At 43.1% G+C, this 26,018-nt stretch overlaps 1 protein-coding gene across 2 annotated transcripts in view; it reads left to right on the top strand.

Annotated features, from left to right (window-relative positions):
* The first annotated feature begins 6,878 nt into the window (after positions 1–6,878).
* The window catches only part of Cd101 (CD101 molecule), a 42,008-nt gene continuing 22,868 nt past the window's right edge, over positions 6,879–26,018 (top strand). For both annotated transcript variants that reach the window (XM_076933027.1, XM_076933028.1), the window contains exons 1-4: positions 6,879–6,979; positions 20,552–20,932; positions 22,097–22,513; positions 23,831–24,217. In XM_076933027.1, the coding sequence (XP_076789142.1) occupies positions 6,937–6,979; positions 20,552–20,932; positions 22,097–22,513; positions 23,831–24,217 (1,228 nt within the window). In that variant the 5' untranslated portion in view covers positions 6,879–6,936. The remainder of the gene's footprint in view (positions 6,980–20,551; positions 20,933–22,096; positions 22,514–23,830; positions 24,218–26,018) is intronic.

Below are 26,018 nucleotides of genomic sequence, written 5' to 3'. Positions count from 1 at the left end.
GATGTCATCTGATATGTTAGGATGTCCACTCTCAAAAAGACTGTGCCTGGTGCTATCCTTGTACAAGCATGCAGAGAAGAGGCTAACAGAGTGGGTCAGTGGTTAAGGGCACTTGCTGTTCTTGCAGAGGACCCACAATTTCCAACACCCACATTGGGTGGCTCACAACTGCCTGAATCTACAGCTCTACAGCTCAAGGGATCCAACGCCCTTTTCTGACCTCCAAGAGCACACGTGTGTGGCACCGTGTGCTCACGTGCATACACACACATAAGTGAAATTTTTTAAAATGCAAGAAAAATTAGAATAAGGCATGTTGCTGTAGATATAATGTAGAACCATTATGCAAAATAGTATGGAGGTTCTTCAAGAGATTAAAAATAGACCTGCCAGATGAGTTAGCAATCCCACTTCTGAGAATATGTCCTAAAGAAAATCTGTTCTTAAAGCAGTGTCTCCAAGAGACACATATGCTCATTATATTCACAATAGCCAAGAGGTAGAAGCAACTTAAATTTCCATCAGCAGATGGATGTGTAAACAGAATGTATGTACACACAGTGGAATATTGTTTAACCTTTAAAAAGAAAATTCTGGGCTGGGGAGATGGCTTAGTCGGGTGAAGGGTATGCCATGCAAGCATGAGGTCTTGATCCCAACACCCTTGTGTGGTAATCTCAGCACTGGGCTGAAGCAACCGACCCACTGTAAGTGAGAGACTTTGCCTCAAGAAAAGAAGATGGAGAGGAGTCAAGGAAGGCCCTAATGTCTACCTCTTGCTTCCATGTGCATGTTTATTCTTAGGTACATGAAGATCCCTCCCCGACACATAACCAAAATACAAAGATGGATGATAGATAGACAGATGGTAGACTTAGATGATTAATAGATGGTGGATAGATATGTGATAGATTGATTGATGATAGACCTAGATGATGGATAGATAGACAGGTGATAGATTGATGATAGACATGATAGATGATTAATAGATTGATAGATAGGTGATAGACCAATTGAGGATAGATAATAGATATCTTTGAGCACGCTGCAACATGATTGAAACTTAATGATGTTATACCAAGTGGTATAAGCCAGTCACAAGAACCATTATATAGGATTCTTCATGCAGAGCCCCTGAAGCAGTCAGAAAGTAGGGGCCCCAAAGGTAGACAGGTGATGGCTAAGAACCAGGAGAATCCCAGCATCACAGGGTGAAAAGCTTCGAGCTCTGCTGAGCAATGGTGTGTAGATCGACTAGTGCTAAACCGAAGTTGTGTGGCTTGCCCCATAGAGGCTGCGAAAGCATTGAGCGTGCCACTCAGAGTTAGGAGAGATCAAAGCATGGAAGGGCTCAGGGCTCCCTTGGCACCACAGACGTCATTAGCATCTTCCATGTTAAAGAAAAGGCATTAGTGGTCTTGCTTATACAAGACAGTAGATTCTAGACAAGTTGGGTGGGGTAACACGCCCTTGTAATCATGGAACTTTGGAGGCTGAGGCAGAAGTGTTGCTGTTAGTTCAGGGTCAAGCCTGTGCCACATAATGAGTTTGAGGCTAGCCTGGGCTACGTCCCCCTACAGTAGCTTGAAACTAGGGGAAAAAAGCAAGATGCTTAGGGCTGGCAAGATGGCTTAACAGGTTAAAAGCACTTACTGCCAAGCCTGACTACCAAATTCAGTCCACAGAACCCACAGAGAAAACAGCTACACGTGTGCTACAGTGCGTATGCACCCCACCGACATACACATAAACATATTGAAATAATTTCTCAAGCTGGCTATACAGTACGAAGGCGGCTTTAACTTTGCAGACTGAGTAAGTCACAACAGTTGAGTGTTTGTCCCTAAGGGTGGGTACCGGGGCTTCCTGTCCCCATTCCTTCCTCCCTATTTAGGGCCTATTCTGAGTCTTCTCTAAACTGTGCATCAAAGTTGCTTGTCAATCAGGAAGTTTATGGAATCGCCCTTTCCTGGGGAATGTCCACTTAGCAAGAAATGACCCAGGAATCCCTGCTGTGGCTCCTTCCTTTCTTCTTGCCTCCCTGTCCCCATTCTACTTCTGTGCCAAGCCCTGTGCCTTTGCCCACAGAAATTCAATTCATACTTTTCCTCACGTTGAGAACTTCTTCAGCCCTAGTAAACTTGCTGACGGGGTCAGGGCAGTGAGCAGTCAGAGCAAGACCTGATGGCATCTCTACCACAGGCCCAGGATGCAGTGGGATCACACGAGCCTTGGTTTCTCCCTCGGAATCAGGGAAGGGTTCACTGAGGTCACTGTAGGCCATTCTTGTGGAGTGACTGGTGTTCTGAACAGGTTTGCCTGACATCAGCAAGTCTGGGCTTAGGGGAAGACCCTTCCAGTTGAGAGGGGTCACAGTGGTTATCAGCTTACTGCTAACCTGTTGGGATGTTTGTTTTTTAGATTCAAAAAGACACTCGCTGTTCTACACTTGGCCTTCTATAGCAACAAAGGTGGGCGTGTGGAACTGAGAAGACGCTTGTCTTAAGGTTTTTTTTTTTTGCCATGATAAAACACCGTGATCAGAAACAATCTGGGTAGGATAGAGTTTCTATCAGCTTACAACTCTCAGGTCACACTCTATTCCTGAGAGAAATCAAGGCAGGAACCCAGAGGCCACAACTGATGCAGAGGCCATGAAGAAGTGCTGGTTACTGACATCCTTCTTCCCCACAAAGGGCAGGGCCTTCCCACATCAATCATCAATTAGGAAGATGCACCACAGGCCTGTCTAGAAGGGCATTTTCCCCGACAAGGCTTCCGCTTCCAAAATGACTCTAGCTTGTGTCAAGTTGACATAAAACTAGCCAGCACACTAGCTACTTTGTATCCTTGTGGGTTTCTATAGATCAGCCCCGGACTCAGAGCCTCAATTCATTTGGCTGTAAAGTGGGACCAGCAATGCCTGCTGCACTGCCACCTTAGTCTATGAAGCTGCCTTGCTTTAAATGTAAAGAAAGGAAAGGTCCCTGTTTGTTTCTGGGCCCTGGGTGCCTATGATACGAGACCATAATGCTCTGTTTCAGTGCCTTTGTGGAACTAATAGCGAGGTGTGTCAGCCTGAGGAAATACCGATCTCTTTTATTTGTCTTGCAGGAACTGAGACAGGTCTTTAAGCTTTCCTGTCCTGCACTGTTGTCCTTTCCCTTCCTTGCTCTGGGAGAAACTACATCTTACACATTTTCAAGGGCTGCCATACAATGCTTCCCAAGGCAACAGAATTGCTGTCTTTTTGTCTCTTTCTCTCTCTTTCTTCTTCTTTTTCTTTTCTTTGACAACAGAAAGCTTTTATTTTTTTTCCCTCCCTCCAGAAAAGAAACAACTTCACCCTGTCAATGCTCAATTCTGGCAGAAATGGAGGCAACTAAAATAGAAAGAGAGAAAAAAAATATTTTGGCAAGAGCCAGGAATCCAAAGTTGTGCAGCATTTATTGGGTCAGGTACATTGCAGGGCTGCAGAAGCTCTGTGTTACTGGCAACATGGTCCATGCTTCTTAATTCTAAGATAATTCTCTCTTCACTGCACATGGCACATGAACTGACACTCTGATTTTTAAATCTCCCCCCTTTGCTGCTTCCTTCAACAAAGAGTCAGAGCCTGTAAACCCATCGCTTACGTTCAGATTTGCACAATTCCTGGAGCAATGATCCACTCACCCCAGGTAGAGAACCATTGGCAGACCAAAGCAACAATACCACCAAAGTCCATCTGGTGAACCAGTGAGTTTACTGAGGCTTCTTAGGTAAAGGGTTATGTTCAAGTGCAGAGGAAATTCAAAGGCAGCTGTGTCATTGAAAACCCACCCTAACATGGTGACAGTCCATGCACACTAGAAACCTGGAGTTCTCTGAAAAACCTACAGGAAGCTTAACAGATCAGAGGCTCTCCTCTGTATCCTTGCTGCTTGTATAATCTTGGAGAAAAGGAGAGGACTTGTGAATGTGGTTTTAGAGACTTTCTGAGACTTGTGAGTTGTTTACTTCTTGAGTCTTTAAGGAGTCTCCCTCTAGGATGGAATGTTTCCACTAGGTCTGTGGGACCCTTTATGTGAAAATATTAAGACAATGTAGCAAAAGCACTGAATTGTCCAACCCAAGGCCATCCTAGGCCATTATTCTTCCCGTCACCTGTCACATTAGTGAAGCCACACACACCCATCAACAAAAATAAATATTTTGTCACTGAAGCCACCAAGTCTTATGGCAGTTTGTTACACAGTAGCAAGTAGATAATTCAGTGCATTTGCCTAAATATTAATACCAGAAGGTGGCCTCTGACAGCTCTAGCCAAAATAGTGAACAGATTTCTGCATTTTAAGTTGCGCTACTATTATAATTACAGACTTGGAGGATGAGTTTGAAATCTAAGCCATAGGCGACCTGCCCAGTAGTGCTCTCCCACACAGCCAGCATGCCCCTGCCTGTCTTCGGGATTTTACTACTTACTGGAATCTCCCTTCCTATCCCTTTTTAACCTACTGGAATCACACTGGATCTAAAAGGACCTACTCCAAAGCAAGTGTTTTCTACATGATCTTGGTGGCCATCCCTGCCTCTCTGTCCATTCATTCCCAGGGTTTTTCTTGCCTTGCCATACAATGCACACCCCAGACCTGCTTCCTCCCTTGGCTTCTGTTGGTTAAGTTGTTTACTAGCATGGATTCCAGGCTCTTGAGGGGTGGAGCTTTCGTGTCCTTCCTTTACCCTCCACATCTTACACAGTACTTTGAAGAAGGAAGTCCAGAATCTTTTGCAAAAGCACTTGCAGTTAACCAGTTTCGGGGAGTTAATTTTTAAGAGACAACAGGTTAGTGAATTTAACCAGAGGGCAGGATGGTTCAGGTGAGTGGGTGTGTAAATAGATAAATAAAGAATGAATGGTTGGATTAAATACCTTCATTTCCACATTTACAGATATCCCCTGATCTGTGATCATCCCACTAAGGAAATAAATTTTACCTTAAAGTACCTTTGTCCTGAAGGTTCCTTTAGCCACTCACTCTCCCAAACAAGACATGTCCTCTACCTCCTGCAACTGTAGCCATCTCCTAGGGGACCTCCCCTACTTTCCCAGCGTGACAATGTGTCATGTTCTCTCCTGCTCACTTCCATCAGATCTCACTGTCTTGAGCAGAGAGGAGAGGCTGCAATTTACCGTGAGGTTCTCTGGCTTTGGGTATCTTGTCACGTAGAGGTGCTCATAAGGACCTGATGTGTTTCATCTCTCTGTCCTGCCATTCTTTTAGATGCCCTAATTCAGAAACTCATCATTGGTGAACGAGGTGAACCTAATTCACCCCATCACTGGTGAATCAAACAACTACAAAAACCTATGACCTTTGTTTACCGCCTTGACTACCTCCCTCATTTCCAATCAGTTAACAATAATATGAAACTTTGTTTCCAGCAAGGGAGAGGGAAACGTGCTGATGTGTTTCTGCTCAAATTCCCTTGATAGTTCCTCTGTTGTTCAAAATTAAAGTCAGGCTGGCGTTTACAGCCCACTAAGATCTGTCCCAGACAAGCTATAGAATCTCTTTCTTCATACAAGCCCCAAGTGTCATCAACAGGAAGGGACAGTCAGCAGCACTACATACTAGACTAGAGTATTTCCCAACTGTGCCTGAGGCTTTTTTTTTTTTTTTTTTTTTTTTTTTTTTTTTTTTTTTTTTTTGCCTCTTTAACCCAGACCAGTCCATCCTGACCTCTCCTCCTGTGTACCAACTTCCTTCTCTGCCTTTATGTGTCCCGTTGTTTGTGGGCACATTACATTGGTGGTCACCTGATTAAAAAGGCATTTCCTAAGGACAAAGGAAAGGTTATGAATATCTTTGTATATGTGCAAATTCTACCATAATACCTGAACATGGGAAGACAAAACAAAATGAATGTATGTATAGATGGATGGGTGGATGAATGGATAGATGGATGGAGAGATGGCTGGGGTGGGTGGGTGAATGGATGAATGCATGGATGGATGGATGAATGGTGGAAAAACAGATGGTGGATAGATGATGGGTGGATGGTGATGGGTGGATGGAACAAGGAAGAATCTTCCAGTTACTGTGTCCTGAAACAGATGAAACAGTTACTAATCTACCTAGGTCTATGCTGTACCAGATCATAGAGACTGAGGCTAGTGTCCTCAGGAATGTGATCTTGCCTTCTAGGTCTCAACTACTCAGTTATCCTGGGTTCAATGCTAGTGGTTGCATGTAGACACACTTCTGCTACCCTTGATCTCCAGACCCACCCCAGGAAGATAAACATTAACTCAGAGGTTGGCTGATGATGATGATGATGATGATGGAGATGATGGGAAATAGTATCCATTAAACACTGCTGTAGACCAAATACTATTCTAAGTGCTTAAACCAATGACAACTTTTAGCTCTCTTGTAAGGTGTGTGTTATGAGTAGCCCCACTTTAAAGATAAAAGTTTAAAAGTTTAGCCTTTCTAAAATCACACAGCCGAAAACAGTGGAATCTGCTCCAAACTTCAGGTAGCCTGCCTCTGGAACCTTTGATTTTTTTCACCTCATGTGACCCCCAAGTTCATGGATTCCAGGGGCCCCTCTCATGCTTCCTCCCTCAAGAGCAGAGCAGGACATTTCTCTGTTTTTTTTCTATTCACTCAGTTTTCTGAAATTTGTTCATATTTAGGCAGGAAGAGACACAGGCTCTCTTTTGTCTGTGTGTGTTTCCTTCACTGTGAAGATAACTAGTTACCTCATACCCAAATCTAAGTGACTGTAAATGCAGCCACCTTTGCTTTCTGCAAGCCCTTCTCCATCTCTCAGTGGGCTGGAAACCGCACCATAGCTTCCTCTTTACCTTTGCTGTGACAGCACCGAGTTTTGTTACTCAGCTTCTGAGCAAGTTCAGTGACGCTGCCCAGAAAGGCTGTGCCAGTCCAGATGGCATGCATCCTGTGTGTGGCATCTCTCTTTCTCTCTCTAAGTAAGTTTTATAACTTTGATGTTTTTACGATCACAGGAGCTTGTCATCCAGAGACTGCTGGGTGAGGGAGCAGGCCAACTTGGTCTTCACAGGAACGACTAGGTTATAGACTTCTGACTTTGTGCTAATCTTTTACTTACTGACAGCTTTAAGGCTTCCTTACATGCCCTTGTGTATGGGGGAAATGGAAGACTTTGCTGTGTCCTGGGTACCTATTGTATTTTATTTTAAGCTTGCCTTTGAGCTTTGCATGTCCCTGGCTTTACTTAACTTTCCTGGGCTGACCATCCTATATGGGAGAGGAAGAGGTTTCGCTGCCACACAAAGAGGCCTCAAGGTTTGCCTGATGTTAGGGTGTAACTAGATGTGTGTGCCTTGTGAATGTGACTGGGTAGAAGAAAAAGAAACGAGAGTACTATGAAGTTTAGATCAAGCTAAAAGAAGGTTCTGGGCTTTACCTGAGAGCTAAAGAGAGAGACAGAGAAAGATCAGGACAATTACTTGGCTCTACTGAAGCCCATAGTGGGGCCTTTATCTGGCCTAGGGATACCTATGCATATTTGAAGAGGATGGAGGAAGAAAAAACTTGGAGATAAATGGAAGAAGCAGAGGAATTGAGCAGGGAACAAAACAGTCCCTTACCATGTAGAGCAGGTAACAGGCATGCGGTGTGCTACATACAAAGACCATCTCAGTGTAACTTATAAATGCATACTATAAAGCACATAGAACTATAGAGTAAATTGGCCATATTGAAATAAAGTTATCAAAATATTTTTAATTTCAATGTGGTGGCATCTGTAATTACAGCACTAGTGGGAGCCTAAAGTAGGAGGCCAACCTGAATTTTGTAGTGAATAAACAACATTAAAAAATAAATCATAATATGTTCATTTCCATTCTTATTCATGTGCTATACAATAAGATCTGGAGGACTACTTATTAATTAAAATACTTTAGTATGACCACAAAAATTGCCATATAATACACAAATAGCTATGGTTCCGTGTCTACATCCATCACTAAAGGAAATAGGACATTTCCATTGGAGAATTAAGATGAAAGGGCTTTTTCACCCTGGTATAAGGACACTTGAGTCCTATCTGTGGGTTCAAATTTAGAACTCTTGATTCCCAGAGACTGGGTGGAGTTAGTGCAGAAACTGGGGTAGCTGGGATGAGGGAAGAACTGGGCTGAGCTGCAATTCATGCGGCCAAGGCTACAGCTTTATAAGAAAAATGAAGGCAGTGTACCATTTGGCACTAAGGTAGACCAGCAAGCTCTAGTGGAGCTGAACCAGGATCACATCTCAGTGAGCATATGGGTGAGGATCAGACCTGGGGCCTGAGAAAGAGACAGGAATCCTGCAGAGGGCTGTATTAGAACCACTTGCCAGTAATGGGTACCTGCCAGCACCCTGACAGGTCGAGCTTTGATAGACAGTGTCTTGGTGGAGTCCTGCGAGGATTGCTGTGTCTGTGATCCTGTTCAGTCGTCTAACTGAGCGTGCATGCTTCATGTGTAGGCACTGTGCATTTGCTTTGTATGGGAGTGAAATGGGTTTACATTGCAAACACTGCACAAGGATGCAGAAAGTTGCACATTCTTTTTCCTATTATTATTTTATTAGTTTTCAGTTGTCTATTTGTTTTTGATAAGCAGGCTTAAAGGTCTAGAGGCAGCACTATAACAGTCAAAGTTCAAAAAGGAGAAGATGGTTGCCATTCCCCACCCACTTCCATGATTGCCTGACCTGGGTTCTGCATTTGTTCCTACTAGTCTTTGACCTGTATTAAGTTCCAATTTTGCATGGAATCACAGGTCTTACATGAGACATGCATAAATCAGGAAGTAACTTGAAGTCTGCTGCATCTCATTTTAATTATAGAGAGGAAATGCAGGAAATTAATGAAGATAAAGTGATCAATCACATTGTTTGGATCAATCTATTCTTTGTCCCAACTTCATAGTGTGGTTTTGGAATGTGGGGACTAAGTCCCTGGGACCCAGCACCCACTCCCTCACCAAGCACTCTACCACTGAGCCACACTCAATGCCTTAATTTATTATTTCTTTAGATTACTTACTATTGTGTGTATGGTGTGTGGCAATTTGGAGTCAGAGGACAACTCTTTGGACTCGGTTCTCTTCTTCTACCTTTTCATGGGTTCTCACAATTGAACACAGATCATCAAGGCTTGCTTTAAAAAAAAATGCCTTTACCCAATAAGCCATCTTACCAGGCCCATTTTATTTTTATCACCTCTCACCTTGACCAACTGCCAAACAATTAAGGGGGGCATTAACACAAGAGGTCTTTGGAGAGGGGCTATTTTTGTGTTACTGAGATTGTAGCCATGGAAAAACAGAAAAGTATTCCACTTCATTCTGGATGGATGATGTCCCACCCCCCTCACCCCTGCCACCACACACAGAGACCACATTGCTTCTAATGTGTAGGGCAAGAGCAGTTGTTTGGTGTGTTGGCTGTTCCCTAGGTAGGTTTTGTATAAGGTGGAATTGCTTCAAATTCCTTGGCTATGTTGTAGCCTGAATGTTTGTGTCTTCTTGGATTTTACCTGTTAGAGCTTTTACCTGGCAGTGATGGCTTTAGGATATAGAGCCTTTGAAAGGTAGTTAGCTGAATGGGTTAGTACTCTTTCATGAGATTGGAGAGTTCCAGCTAATCTCTTCCATGTGTGAGGACATAGCTAGAAGGTACATCTACATGAATCAGGCTCCCATTGGACACCAAATCTACTAGTGCCTTAATCTTGCAATGTGTAGTCTCCAGGCCTGTGTTTCTATGGCACGACTCCATTTACTTTTTTTTTCTTTATTGTTATCAACAGGCTAAGACATCAACCTTTTTAGAAGTGAAAGGAAAAGTGTTGATGTTTTTACAGGTTATTTATTTATCTATTTTTGCAATTCTTGGGGGTAAATTCAGGGTCTAGTGTGTAAGTGCTCTACCACTGAGCCACATCCCCAGCCAGTATCTTTGAGATGGAAAGAAATGATGTCCAGAGGCCAATTCACAGGGATCACATAATGACATGTCTAACTGTCATGGCCACCATCTCTATGGGCTCTGTCAGGGCTTCTTGCTTCCTCTTAGAGAGGATGATTCTGCAGGGGACTGATCATTGCTTTCTCTTTTAGTGGATGGATGGCTGGGCTTTGTGCACAGTGACTTTCTTTCTTGTGGTCCAACGTCTTCCTCCACGTGTCCTCTCTGGCTCCATGTGTCTCTTTTCCTTTGCTGCTGCCTCTGCAGAGGTGATCCTGTCCATCCCTACTGCTCACCACTTGTCACTCAGCTGCCCTTTCTGGTTGCTATCTTTGACCTGTCCTCTACAATGCCATGAAGTGGTTTACATGTCCCACAGTCACTTCTTAGCCTCAAACCTACCACTATTTCTGCTCTACTGGAATGCCTTACAAAGCTCTGCACAGCAATCGACTCAGTTGACTCAAAGGCCTCTCCTAGTCTCTGCCCTCCAGCCGCCCTCGCCAGTGTTGACCAAGCTCTTCTCCCTTCTACTTCCCTTGATTTCCAAGCCACTGTAGAACAGCTGCCTTCCTGCCCTCCTGACTTCTCAGGGTCCTTCTCTGGGTTTCATCCCCGCCAATATAACAGAGGTTCTCACTGGCCATCTTTAGACTCCATAACACTTCTGAATACTTATGTGTGATGGACCTAGTCTACACCAACAGCCCAGGCTCAGGGACTTGCCAGGCAGTGAGAAACAGTGGGCAAAGCCATAGAACAACTGGGCATTCGCAGGCCTAGGTTCAAGTCTGGCTGAGTCACTGTGAATTTTGACATTATTAAACACAGAAATGACAGAATTCTTGAAAGGGTTAAATTACAGATATTTTCAAAGTCTTTAAGGGTCTTTAATGTGATGCACATAATATTTAAATGTCTCCAAATGTTTTTGGTTTTTTGTTTGTTTGTTTTGTTTTTGGATGTCTTTCCTGTTTATTCCAGAGCATTCAAATTCCATCTCTAAAGTTAAATGCATTATCTTCTCACCCATGTTTGAATACACATGATAATTCTCACTGATACCCCCCTTTCCTGCTGAGTATGGTTATTCTTCGTTGGTCTATCAAACATGGGTATCCGATTTCCTCTAACCTCCTGTCCCTGATCATCCCCGCTGCACTGAAGCATCCAGAGCGCTAGTCTCTACAGACACCATCTCTATAACAGCCCCTGAGTTACAGCCCCTTTCTTTCCACCCTGCCCTTTCATCAAATGTAAAAAGACATTTACCTGATGTCTTTTTCCAACTTCCACCATTCTCCAAACAACCATCAGTTGCTTTTCCTAAGATCATTCCGGCACTTTGAGTGGATTCCCTAGTGCCCAATTAATTCCAAGCTGACAGCCAGTGAAGGAGAGTCACGTTCTTCATGCTCCTAGCCAGTCTCAGGCAGCCATCCATCTTGCACCTCTTTCCCACCAGGCGACCACTTCCTGTTTCTGTACAGTTCTTTTCATTTTTACTCTGCTCATCTTGTCATAAAGTTTCTTTCATCTAAAAGGCTCTGTCTCCACTTGGCCTAATCCTCCCAATCCCCCAAAGCCCAATCCTGGTGCCATTTGTGCTAGTTAGTTTTTGTCACCTTGACACAAACCTGGACATACCTGGGAGGAGGGAGTCACAACTTGGGAGATGACTCCATCAGATTGGCCTGTAGGCATATCTGTTGGAACTTGGTTGTTAAGCAATGTAAAAAGCCAGCCCACTATGGGCGGTCCCATCCCTACACAGGTGGAGCTGGGCTATGTAAGAAGGCAACAGAACATGAGCCTGGGACAAAACCAGTAAGCTGCATTTCTTCAGTCTCTGCTTCACCTCCTACTTGGTGGTTCCTATCTTTAGAGCTCACACTGGCTTCCCTCAATGATGATTTATGGGTTAAAAGTTGAATTAAGCCCTCTCCTTTCCTTCCCAAGTTGATGTTGGTCATGGGTTTGTCACAGAAACATAAGGAAACTGAGATAGCATCCCTTCTACAGGCCTCACCCGTTCGTGCTCACAAGCCATGAGCTCTCTGAGCTCTCTGCTCTCTTCAGGTTCCTCTGGGGGCTTTCATTTGTATCTTTCTCATAGAGATGATAGCCATTCTAACTGGCTAGCTTAATAAGGCTCAAAGACAGAGATGATTCCAAACTCATCTTTATGTCTTAATCTCTCAAGTATCAGAAAGACTGTAAGTGACTGAATAAATATTTATTGACTTGGCAAATAAAGCAGGGAAGAACGAAGTGCTAATTTCCACACAGAAGCTTTCTATTGTGCACTTATTTCACTGGGAAGTGATAAAAAGTGTTGAAGAGACATGGCCAAGCTGTCCACGCTACAAATAACAATATAAATACAAATAACAGTGGCAGGAAAAGATGAATGGCGCCTCCAAACTATAGTTTAAAAAAGTTTATTTGTATATATGTATGTTTGTGCATGTGTGCGTGAGAGAGAGAGAGAGAGAGAGAGAGAGAGAGAGAGAGAAGACCAATGTCAGGTACCTTTCTCAATCTTACTCTATGCTTTCTCTCCCCCCCCCTTTTCTCTCTCTTCTTGTAATTTTTTGGAAATTAAAATATAGTTATATTATTTCCTCCCTTTCTTTCACCCTTCCAACCTCTCCTATAGCCCTGACCTCTTCTCAAACTCATGACTCCTTTTTCTTTGTCATTGTTACATGTATGTATACATGTATATACATGTGCATAAATATATAAATACAACCTGCTCAGTTCATTTTGTGTTACTTGCTTGTATATGATTTTATGGCTGACTACTTGGTGTTGGATAACAATTAGGGGATCAACCATGAGGATGAATATTTCTCCTGCTCTCAATAATCCTTTGTTGCCTGTTCTTGGTCAGTGAGAGGGGCCCAGTGAGAGCTCCTGTTATGTCGGTTAGTGTGGTACTTTAACAGGTAGTTTGTTTTTTTTTTTTTTTTTTTTTTTTTCTGCACTCATATTGTTGGAGTATGGGTGAAGCTTTTCTGTCATTTCTAGAAGATACATTCCCACAGCGGGCTTCCTGGTTCCCTCACACTGACAGTCTTTCTGTCCCCTCTTCTATGCTGTTCCCCTGAGCGTTAGCTTCAGGAGCTGTCTTGTAAACGTATCAGTTGGAGCTGGGCTCCCCGTGATGACTTGCTCTTTGCCTTTTGACTGATTGTGTCTTTTCTGTGTTCTCCCTTGTTGCAAATAAAGGTTTATTTGATAAGTGGTAAGAGCTACACCTACCTGTGGGTATAAGGATGAATATTTAGAATGTAGCAGGGATTATGCTAGCTTAGTAAAATGTCAGCAGCAGAGTCTTCTCTAAGATCCATGACCTCACTAGCCCTGGGCACATGGCTAGGTTTTCAGTCCTAAGCATAATTTCTTTCCTGTTGGGTGAAATAATAAGGCCAATTAGAGAGCTGTTGGTTACACCAAGCTCTGAGGGCCAGTGATACTCTTAGGATATCTTGCCAAATTGGTCCTAGTTGGATCTCCACCTTATATTTAGAAATAGGATTATCACTTGTACTTTGGACTCAGCTCACTATTTCAGATAGATGAGGCTGCCTACAAGCCCCAGGATTCCTCCTTCCTCTGCCTTCTCAGTACTTGGATAATGGATGCACCACTGTGCCCAGCTTTTATCTGGATACTGGGGATCAAGCTCAGGTCCTTAAGCTTGCTCAACAGGCACTTTGCTGACTGCAATATCTTCTCAGTTCTAAAAAAAATATTCTCATGGTGAAATATAGTATGTAAGAAAAGGCCAATAAAACATAAGTACGCAGCTTGATGAATAAGCAGAAACTAAAACCTGCGTAATCACTACAAGGTTCATCAGGTTCCTGGAAGTGCCCTCCCATTCTGCCTGTGGATCATCAGGACATAATCCCTCCACAAATCACCTTCCTGATTCCCATGATAACCACTTCCTGACCCACTTTTAAAGATAATTTTAACCTTTATTCATCAACTAAATGATACAATGTTTTTAAATTTTTATTTTATCTTATTTTATTTTATATGCATTGGTGTTTTTGCCTTTGTGTATATCTGTGTGAGGACATTGGGATCCCTAGGACTAGAGTTAAAGACAGCTGTGAGCTGTGGGTGCTGAGACTTGAACCTGGGTCCTCTGGAAGAGCAATCAGTGCTCTTAACTGCTGAGCCATCTCTCTAGCTCCCTATATTTTAACTTTAAATATTTTAACTTTAAAATGGAATATTTTTGTAGATGGCCAAACAGATTGGAGGTATTCCATGATTGAACAGGCACAAGTCTACATCTTACTACAAATAGTTATAATTTTTAATTTCTTAATAAAATTCCATCTTCTGGTACACTACCACAGTTTATCTGTTCTGCTGTTGATGGATACGCAGGCTGTCCCTTATTTGGGGCAACAGTGAATGGCACTGCTGTAAATAGTCCTTCATGTGTTGCCTGGTGCACAGTGCCCACATTTCACATCTCACAAGGTTGCCTTGCTGAAAATGTTTAAAACTTCTCTGTAGTCACTTTCTGGTAAGTAATCACTTAATTTTTTCTAATGTAGTCTAATTTCTATTTATAGATATTCAGCACAAAAAGTGTGATATAAATATATAACATTGAGATTTATGAATACTTAAATGTATTTTTAAATTATTACTGGAAATGTGCATGGTTGGGTATTGATTAGTTTCTTGGCCAGGTTTGGTTGAGTGTATTCAGATGCGGTTCTTAAGTTTTTAGTTGATTTTATCAATTAATCACTCTACCCTCTTGTGGGGGAGGGAAGCCTCCTTCCTGTCTCTTTCCATTTCCTCTCATGGGCTCTGCACTTCTCTTCCTCCGTTCCCCACAGGAGTCTCCTGAACCCTTTGCCCTTGCTCTGGCTCTCTGGAGAATCTGATTCTATTCTGTCAACTGCTTCATGCTGTCCATAGCTCTTGATGGACCTTCTGGTGTCCTTTAACCCTGTCTTGTCCTTTGAGGGTTCCTGGACCCTCAGAGAAGATCTTGTCTATCTCTGTAACATCATTACCTCTGGCCTCTGTTCTTTCAGAAACACAAAGCAAGTCTACTTTCAGTATTAACTGTAATAAACAATCTTGTAGTTTCTGAAAAAAAAATGCTGAATTAAAAACCTCTCTATAGAAAAGTTACCTTTTAGCCACGTTTCTCCTTTAGACCTAATTTTCTGCAGTTTTGATTAGAGAACATCCTAGCTGAAAACCATGGGTAAGAAAAACATTAAACTCTGAGCCCAGAACCTGGACTTCATAAACATCCATTTTAGTTTCAAAGTAAAGTGAAAGGGCCTTCCTAAGAAATTACAACAGTGAAAACAGCAAAACAAAGCAAAAGCAACGAGAAAAGAAAAACCTTTACAGCAGAGACAGGAAGTGTCGCTGCCATTTCTGGTGCTAATTTTATCTAGTCTTGCACCAGACATGGCGGAGGGCTACAAATATCTGTAAGCAACCAGCAAGAAGGAGTAAGGCATTGGGAACAGAGCTGTGGACGTTGCCTCTCATAAACGCCCTCTGTGGGAGAGACTGTGCCTTGGAATTTGGGGTTTGAGAAGTTTATGCTGTTTTGCCATAAAATACTGTAAAAGGTAAAGTATCACATATGATATTACCTTTCAAGTAAGTCCGTTTCGACAAGCTGCTGCTTGTTAGATGTGGCCTTAGAACACAGCTGAGGCTGAACATTTTCTTTTCTTTTTTTTTTTTTTTTTTTTTTTTTTTTTTTTTTTTTTTTTTTTTTTTTTTTTTTTTTTTTTTTTTTTTGTTGGGCCTTGGATGAGGTAACTCCATTTTTTTTTTATTAGATATTTTATTTACACTTCAGATGCCATCCCCTTTCCCCATTCCCCCCTCCTTAGAAAACCCCTATCCTATGCCCCCTTTTCCTTTTTGCATTTATACATTTTTTTTAAATAATGTTAATCATAAGCGTTATAAGTTTGGAATTGTTCAATCAGAGGTGTAACCCACTGACCGACCTAGATATAACAACTATCTTTGACTGGTGGAGATACATGAATATCTGCCTCCCTGTCTCCCCCCTCTTTCTCTCTTTCATCACCTAGCTTCTCCTATCCTTCTTCTCCTCCTCTTCTTACTCCTTTTCTTCCTCTCAGTACTCCTCCTACCTTAGCTCCTCCTACACATCACCCTTCCTGTTAAAATGAAACTTTTCTCTCAAAATACAATTAGAGCATAATTATGCCAATTTGTACCAGTGAGGTACAAGATAGTCCTAATACCCAGTTCATCATTTTGTTGACTAACCAGCACCTCTGTCATCTATCCTAACTAAAACATTTAGTTCTGAACCTGGCTTTAGGATGAATGTCAGCTGACAACCATCCACTCAAATCTTTTCTCTTACGGTAAATAGCTATAAGTTTTCAACCCCGTCAGAAATCCAGAATGACTGAGTTAACTATAATTGTGGGAAGCACAAAGCATAGCTTCTAAAACTTAGCCAATTTATAGACACCTCTGAACACCTGAAAAGCCCCTATACTACCAAACGTTGGAGCATCAAATCTTCAGCCTTCTGGCCCAGAATCATCTGACAGACCTTGGTGATGCAGGATTATTAAGGACTGATTACTCTGTCTAGGCAGATATAATCAGTCGACTATTCTGCATGTGTGTCCTTTTCTGGACAGTAATTTGTCTGTAGATGGAGAGAGGCAATTCTTGCCTAGTGGCTGTTACCACACAACTGGAGTAACTCCAAGGATGCTCAATTTCTTCTTAGAATCCACGACAGGAAGCTGTCAGGAGCAGACAGGTCTCTAATCAATATGAACATTAATATATAAATATTTGTAGCATCAGTTCTATGGACTTCTGATGTTTTGAAAACCAACTATCCATGTAAGGTAACCTGGACTGTTTTCTGTTAACTCCTCTCAGCTAATTCTAAGTAAAATTTGGAAAGCACCCTAACAATAAACTCAAAAATATGAATTTGCTATAGTCCCTTAACTCATAGGTTAACCGTCCCAAATCATTTAAAAAAGTTAAAAAAAGGGCTGGGTCTAGGCATTGTATTCCTAAATGTGTTATACAGGCACAATGCCCATGAGTGTATAAATATTCATCTCATTTTTATATTAATAAGGGGCTCGTACCAATGAAAACCTTAAATTTGAGATCAAAGTAAATTTTGTACCATTTAAGAATTTATAACTTCATCTTGATAATAATTATACAGATTTCTACCAGTAGGTTATGGCTATGCAGTAAGTCCTAGCTAATCCCCCCTGTTCCAACAAAACCACTACTTGTCCCTAGAAAGACAGACCATTATTAACCACATTAGTCCCCAAGCTCAGGGAATAGGGGCACTGACTCTTCTTTAACTTCTTCAAGCTGATTAAGGGCATTGAGATTTTAGAAGAGGGGTGGGGGGAAGAGTAAGTTGATAAGCCTCTGATGCTGTGTCTTCACTGAATCCAGATGGAATTCCAGGACATCAGAGGTTTGGGCAGGTCTGCTCAGTATGCTTGATGAGTAGATACACCAAGGCTGTGTATTCTGCAATATACAATTCTCAGAACAAGTTTTAGTATCAAGAAAAAAAAAAATTCCCACCCCCAGGGGGCTGACATTTTTTTTTTTTAAAGATGTTGGTTCTGAAGACTTTTTTTTTTCCCCGCTTCTTAAAATTGGTTGTAGTATTTACGTTTCAGATTTTATCCCCTTAGCCTACTTCCTCCCACCACCCAGAAACCTATCCCACCCCCCTCCTCATGCTTCTATGAGGCAGTGACCACACCTACCCCCTCACTATCCCCTCCCTGCCCTCACATCCCCCCCCCACTGTGTGTTTATTCATTCATTTTTCATTCATTTTTTTATGGGACCAAGAAACTCCTCTCCCACCTATGTCTGACAGGGCCATCCTCCCCTACATATACCTCTAGAGTCTTGGGTCCCTCCCTATGTGTTCCCAGGCTGGTGGTTTACACCCTGGGGGGCTCTGGTTGTTTGGTATTGTTGCTTACCACCTGCGGTCAATAACCCTTTCTGCTCCTTCAGTCCTCTCACTAAGTTCTCCATTGGGAAACCCCTGATCATATCAGTGGTTAATTGTGAACATTGTCCTCTGAGTGTTTTAGTCTTTGGCTGACCTCTAAGGAGACAGCTGTATCATGTTCCTCACGTTATGCACTTCCAGCCATCCACAACAGTGTTTAGACTAGGTGGCTGTACATGGGGTGAATACCCAGGTGGAAAGGTCTCCTGATGGCCCCTCCTTCAGTTTCTGTTCCATGTTTTGTTTCCCTATTTGCTCCCTTGAGCATTTTTATTTCTCGTTCTAAGTAGAACTGAGGCATCCCCTCTTGGTCTTCCTTCTTCATGAGCTTCATGTGGTCTGTGGGTTGAGTCTTCGCTAATCCAAGCTTTTGGGCTAACATCCGTGGAGATATGTTTGTGTAACTATCTTCTTTTGGGGTTTTTGGAAGATTACTTTCTTGCTTTTTCTAGTTGTAGTTTCCCTCCTTGTGTTGGAGTTTTCCACCAATTATTCTTTGAAGTGCTGGATTTGTGTTGAGATACTGTGTAAATTTGGATTTGTCATGGAATATTTTGGTTTCTCCATCAATAATGATTGACAGTTTTGCTGGGTATAGTAGTCTGGGCTGGCATTTGTGTTCTCTTAGGGTCTGTATGATATCGGTCCAGGATCTTCTGGCTTTTATGGTCTCTGGTGAGAAGTCTGGTATAATTCTTATAGGTCTGCCTTTATATGTTACTTTGCCTTTTTCCCTTACTGCTTTTAGTATTTTTTCTTTGTTTTGTACATTTGATGTTTTGACTATTATATGGCAGGAAATATTTCTTTTCTGGTCTAAACTATTTGGAGTTCTGTAAGCTTCTTGTATATTTATGGACATCTCTTTCTTTAGGTTAGGGAAGTTTTCCTCTATAATTTTGTTGAGGATATTTACTGGTCCTTTTAGTTGGGAGTCTTCCCCCTCATCTATACCTATTATCCTTAGGTTTGGCCTTCTCATTGTGTCTTGGATTTCTTGTATATTTTGGGTTAGTAGCTTTTTGTATTTTGCATTTTCTTTGACAGTTGTGTCAATGTTTTCCATGGTATCTTCTGCACATAAGATTCTCTCTTCCATCTCTTGTATTCTGTTGGTGATACTTGTGTCTATGACTCCTGATCTTTTTTTTAGGTTTTCTATCTCCAGGGTATTGTCCCTTTGTGATTTCTTTATTGTTTCTACTTCCATTTTTAGATCCTGCATGGTTCTGTTTAATTCCTTTTCCCGTTTGGTTGCATTTTCTTGAAATTCCTTAAGGGATTTTTGTGTTTCCTCTTTAAGGGTTTCTATCTGTCTACCAGTGCTCTCCTTAAGTTCTTTGAGAGTGTTATTTATGTCTTTCTTAAAGACCTCTATCATCATCATGAGAAGTGATTTTAATTCTGATTCCTGCTTTTCTGGTGTGATGGGGTGTTCAGGGCTTGCTCTGATGGGGAAGCTGGGTTCTGATGATGCCATGTAACTTTGGTTTCTGTTGCTTACATTCTTGCTCTTGCCTTTTGCCATCTGGTTAACTCTAGTGCTGCCTGTACTTGCTGTCTCTGACTGAAGCCTGTCTTTCTAGTTATCTAGCTTGTGTCTGATCTCCTAGGGGTCCAGATGTCTCTGTGATCTTTTCCAGCTGCACTGATTACAGTGGTACCTCTAGGATGCCTCAGGATATGGTGCCTCCAAGGTAGTAGTCCAGCTAGGTGTCTGCTGTTCTGGGTGCAGTGTCTCCTCTAGAATATCTCAGGATATGTTGTCTGAAGCTCTGAGTTCATTTGTTCCTCTGTGGATCTGGATTGAGTGAACCTTCCAGTATGTCTCAGGTGGAATCCGGGGTTCACACAACAGCAGACCTGGCAGAGGTCTGATCTAGGCCTCAGATCTGAGAAGTAGTTTCTAAGACACTGTCCAAGTTAGAGCGCCTGGGATCCCTGCTTCCTCTGGGTTCTTGGAGGTTGGGGACAGAGCTGCCACCCAAGATCTGCTCAGTGCTCTGGCCCAGACAGGAAGAAACCAGTGTTCCAGGCCGGGAGTGACTTCCTGGGTCCTTTTGGTTCCCAGTTACTCCCTGTTTAGGGTGGGCCCTGCTGTCTGCTTACCTAGGATACTGCCTGAGTTCGAGTGCTTGGGATCCCTGCTTCCTCTGGGTTCTTGGATGTTGGGGGCAGAGCTGCCACCCAAGATCTGCTCAGTGCTCTGGCCCAGACAGGAAGGAACCAGTGTTCCAGGCCGGGAGTCGAGGCTGAACATTTTCAAAAGGAGACTATGGCTGTGTAGACTTAGATAACAGAGGAACAATGACCTCATGAGCCATTCCATTGCCATCCAGCCTGAGGAAGGCGGTGAAGACTCGAGGTGATTATAGCAAATGACCTGTGGTCTCATTTACCAGGATGGTAATCTAGAGACCTACACTATGTGGTATCCCGGGAATTCGAGCACTCACCTATTTTTATCCCTTTTCTTCCTCCTACTTACAAGCTAAGCTCAGCATCAGCCAGAGGGAAGTAAAAATTCAAGAAGGACCTCTGTACAGAGCCAAAGGTTATCCTGTCAGCATCAGTTGCAACGTAAGTGGTCATCAGGGTCCTTCCACACAGGATTTCCAGTGGTCTATTTACCTGCCAAGCACCCCGACCAAGGAAGTCCAGATCATCAGTACCAAGGATGCCGGCTTCTCTTACGCAATGTATGCCAGGAGGGTGCAAAGCAAGGAGATCTACATAGAGAGGCTGCAGGGCGACTCGGTCCTGCTGCATTTCTCAAAACTCCAGATGAAGGATGCTGGCGAGTACGAGTGCCACACACCCAACACGGATGGGAAGTACTTTGGAAGTTACAGTGCGAGGACAAATCTAACTGGTGAGTCCTTGTTACCCAGCCCCTGGCAATCCTGTATCCATCATCACAATGCCCTGCCAAGGGAGAGACTTCCCACTAGTCTGTTTGCTCTGGGTAAAGAACCTACCTACCACTCCAAGTATTTTGGAGATGTGTCACAAGTAGGTGTCTCGTGTTTTTCCAGTGACATATGCCATGCAGGTAAAGGAGCCAGTGTGGGGCCTTCCCAAAGCCCCAATTACATGTTGATAGTAGCAAAGCATTAGATAGATCTTTGCATGTCCCCTCACCCCCATATCATCTTGCAGCTCAGTAAGAGAGCCAGCACCAGTATCATGAATGATGAACTGCAGAATGATTATTTTCCAACCACCATTTCCTTGCACATTTATCTAGAGGGAAAGGATCAAATTCTTGCAACTGTGGTTTGCCTGGAATATCTAGTTTCCTTTTGTAGTTTAGCAAACTCCTACATGAATTCTAAGATGCAGATTCAACACTACCTCCTTTGCAGAACCCTTTAGATTGCCTCAGGCCATATCCCCAACTTGGTTCTTCTTAATGCCCTGTTCATACTGCAATTAGCAGCATTCACCCAGTTACCTCCTAACCAGCTACTTATATGCCCATCTCCCACCACCTCTGAGCCTGCTGGGAACTCTCAGCTCTTGTGCAGTGTCTATAATATTCATTGACTTAGCCTCAGTGCTGCTTTTTACATGAGCTTCAACTGTGTGGTTTACATTGAGGAAGAAGAGAATAGTAGGGTCTTTAGACAGCTATGAAAACTTTGGGAAAGCTTGCATTTGGTCTCTGAATAACAAATTACATTACTTTAGATCTCCATAATAGAAAAAGCAGATTAGGGTTTAGGGAGGGAAAAGAAGCAGTCCACTCATGTCCATATAGTGAGACAGAGTGGCTGAGAGCCAGAATCTGGGTCCAGAAACTCCAGTGTTCCTCCTCCTCCTGGCTGAGTAGCTGACCTGGCTCCAGCCTGAGCCATTCACTTTGCAAAGTTCCTCTGCTCTCTCAGCAAAAGGGAAAGCCCAACTTAGGAAAGCATAGACTGGGAGCGCTCCAGGGATGTGCCTTGCAGATGATGTTTAGGCGCCATCTTCCCTCCAGAAGGTCTAATGAGATAAACAGGAACCAGTAAGATAATCACTGTTGCCTTGTTTCCAGTGATTCCCGACACGCTGTCTGCCACCATGCCCTCCCAGACGCTCAGTAAGAAGGAAGGCGAGCCATTAGAACTCACCTGCGAGGCAACCACAGCCACGGTTCAACATACCCATCTCTCTCTCACCTGGTACCTGATGCAGGAAGGAGGAGGGAGCCAAGCCACTGAGATCATTTCCCTCTCAAGGGATTTTGTATTGACCCCTGGGTCCTCCTATGCAGACAGGTTTGTGGCCGGCGATATCCGGCTAAACAAACTTGGAGCCACTCTCTTCAAGCTGTCCGTGGGTAGGCTCCAGCCCTCAGATCAAGGCCAAGTGTTCTGTGAGGCCACAGAATGGATTCAGGATCCAGATGAAACATGGACTTTGATCACAAGAAAGAAGACAGATCAAACAGCTCTGAGGATCCAGCCAGCAGGTAATTATCTTCTCAGGAAACCTGTGAATTCATTCTCAGTGACTATGTAGGAGCATCTTTAAAAAAAAGAAAAAAAAAAGTTCTGTTGACTTTTTCTAAAAGGTATATTTAAAAGTTTAAGTTAATTTTTGTTTTTGTCATCTGGAAAGCATAACTAAGTAGATGTTCCAGAATGTTCCACTAGGGCCTTGCTCGTGGGAGAGTTTATATGGGACAAGAAATGTGAAACAGATAGATTGATGCTACAAGGTGGCTGTAGCAATCGCCTTAGAACCATGGTCACCAGGCACTTTGTAAGCGTGTTGTCGCCATTATTTAATTGTAGTCCAAATAATCACCCACAGTGTAGCCAGCTCTCTGTTTTAAAAACAAGGGACCCCAGTTACAGACACAGTGAGTACATCCGAACACCTACCGGGGACAGAAGGTGCTCGCTTCAAAAGCCAAATCTGCCTCTCTCCAAAGCCCACCTACCACAGGCAGCTGGGCCTCAAAGCAGCTCCAATTTCCAGTATGAAGCCTTGCCCCTGTTGGCAGCAGGATACCCTTCTACCAGGTCCCATCTCTATATTGAAATGGTGCCACTTTGCATGATCCATTGCCATTTTTGTCAAAAGCAGACAGGAAGGCCTGGTCATTTTTGGTCTTTTTATGTGCATTGGTTTAATAAGAGGACCATCTGAGGCCATGAGTATCCACTGTAGAAAGCAATACTCCAGTGGTGGGTCACTGACTATATGACACTCAGCTCCACTGCATCCCATGGCCTTCATGTGTCTGAACTGTGCTCAGTGGGTCCCACAAGGCCCTGTAAATGAGCTCGGAAGTTAGGAAATTCTACTGGCTGTTTATCAGACAAATGAACAGGGTAAGAAATAAAGGTTGGGGGTTCAGAGGAAGAAGCAAATACCCAGCATACAGTGAGGCCCAGGTTTAATCCCTAGTACAAAAATAAAAGAGAAAACCAGAAGTCCTAATTTACAGCAGTTTAACACAGCATGAAATAGTTCATTGTTTCATTTGGGAGGCGGACCTAAGTAGCTCTTGATACATCTGTGTGTACAAAATTTTTTTTTACTGGGACTGCTTTCAGAAAAGCATGGACATTATCCTTCCTGGGTGACTTAGACTAGTCAGGGACTTTGTAATTTTCTTTAACTTTGGGGCTATTTTGGAGTAGGGAACTCTGGCACCACAGAACTGAAAGGTGACATACAATGTAAGCAGGGGATGTTTATCATGGATCCCATACGTCTTGTGCTGAAAGGGGAAAGTACATCGGGCTTTCTAAACCTCTGCCTTGCTTTTGTTACCTAGCAAGAGATTTTGAAGTGAGCATCACGGCCAGTACCTCGCCTGGTGAAGGAAAACCCTTGGAATTGGTTTGTCTGGTTGTCGGCAGAGATGGTGACCCACAGCTTCAGGGCACTTGGTTCCTCAATGGGAAGGAAATTGCCCAGATTGATGCTGGTGGAGTCCTGAACCTGAAGAGAGACTACAGAGACAGAGCAAGCCAAGGACAGCTACAGGTTTCAAAGTTAAGTGCCCAGACTTTCTCTCTCAAGATCTTCTCCATGGGTCCAGAGGACATAGGTGCCTACGGCTGTGAAGTGGCAGAGCTGGTAAGGACTCAGCCGGGCTCCTGGCAGGTACTTCAGAGAAAGCATTCACCAGGCTACCAGGTGCAGCTGAGGGAGCCAGCAGGTAAGTGACATGACATAGGGACATCTACAGATGATGCTCTCTTCAGATGCTCCTGGGGGGCAGTACAGGAACACGGTGTGTGTGTGGGGGGGTGTCTTCCCTTAGAGTCTGGGACCTGCCAGACCCTACTGGAGGGAAAGTAAATTGTGAAGGAAGGGAAAGCACCCAGACTAGTCAACTCCTGAGCCAAGGGGCATGTGCATTCTTCTTCATTTCTCTCCATTTCAGTTCTCTTGTCTATAAAATGATACAGGGAGGTGGCCCCTAAGTCCTGTCTTGTTATCTTACATTGTTTGTGTCTACTTGCTTATTTTTTTTAAGTTGTAATTTTCTTACGCTGTTTTCCATTCAATGAAGTCCTCTGACTTTGTGTGTTTGCACACTTGTATGTAAATAAGCATATGCTTATAAATACATGAATATGTTGTGTGCTTGTGTGCCCATGTATATGAATGCACGTGTATGTATGGGGGTGGGGAGAAGTGTAGAGTCTTTTTTCCTGCGGGACACACAGCCGAGTAAGCTGACCTTGGGTTGAGGCTGGGCAGCCATTTTTCAATTGCCTTCTGCTAATCTTGTTATGTTAACTTGCAGTGGGTCATAATTCTGATTCATAGTGAGGAATGAAGAGACAAATGAAAGCGGACAGACTCTATTCTCTGCGCTTGCTGGGATGCAGTGAGCTGTCTGTTCAACTGGTTCTGAGCATCTCTAACAGTGCGAGCCACTGCTGTGGCTTATGTATAATTGTCCTTCAAAGGCTCAGAGTTTGGTCCTCAATGTAGTGATGAGGATGAAATTAGAGCATGGGAGCTCCACCCTCGTGAATGTATTAATGCCACCTTGGGAGACAGGACTGCGTGAATGAGAGCACCCCCATATGCTTGTCCCTCCTGTTCCCTCTCTTCTTCACAATGTCCTGCTGTAGTTAGAGGGTCCCACCACGCCAGTACCACAACATTTGGATCCTTAAGTCCACAAACCCCTTTATGCATCACCCAGCCTCACATATCTTGTTCTTGCAACAAGAAACAGCCCCAGGACAGCCACTGGGTCATCATTACTTTGTGAAGGTTGAGTGACTTTAAATATGTTTGAATCCTCAGTGCTTTGTGTATAGCATGAAAACAGATGCACCCACAACTAATATTAGAATTCTCTGGGCCGAGTGGTAAAGTCAAACTCTAGAAAGAAATTTGCCCAAAAGCAAAAAAAAAAAAAAAACATTAGGGGAAGAAATTTTAATTAAAAATAAACTGAGCTAAAATGAAAGCTATTCTTGCAGCTCTTGCTCATTAGGGGTATCTCCAAAGATAGATAAATGCCCCTTCTGAGCTCCACTTCCCTCTCCCCATTGGCTAGGGAAGAAGCAAGCAGAGCTCAGGACGAGTGGCAGGTCAGAAAGTGTGTTGCTGTTAGTTTCTGCACTAAACATTTGCTCTAAGTTTCTAGGATTCAGGAAAAACAATGTGGGCGGTTTACATATTTGCATAGAGCTCGCTAAATCTCTGAACTCCCAGGGGGAAATATCTACAAACTTCTTTAAACCTGGGGTGTGAGAATTTGTTCCCAGGAGCTCCAAAGGGTGCTTCATGGTGTTGGACTCCGGTCCTGCAGAGCAATCTTTTAATGCTGAAGAGAATTATTTTTTCATAAACTGGAATCCAAACTGGGCCTAAAATGTAGCAATTGAAACACTTATTAGCAGACTCACTGGAGGCCTTGTCTAACATGTCTAACAGTTGAAAGTCCAGCTGCTATTTGAGACACAAGCAGACTTTATCACTCCATGAACGTTTTA

The sequence above is a fragment of the Arvicanthis niloticus genome, chromosome 4 (assembly GCF_011762505.2).
Source record: "Arvicanthis niloticus isolate mArvNil1 chromosome 4, mArvNil1.pat.X, whole genome shotgun sequence".
In the NCBI taxonomy this organism is placed as follows: domain Eukaryota; kingdom Metazoa; phylum Chordata; class Mammalia; order Rodentia; family Muridae; genus Arvicanthis; species Arvicanthis niloticus.
Note: the sequence above shows the minus strand (reverse complement) of the source record. Positions and strands in the feature narration are given on the sequence as shown.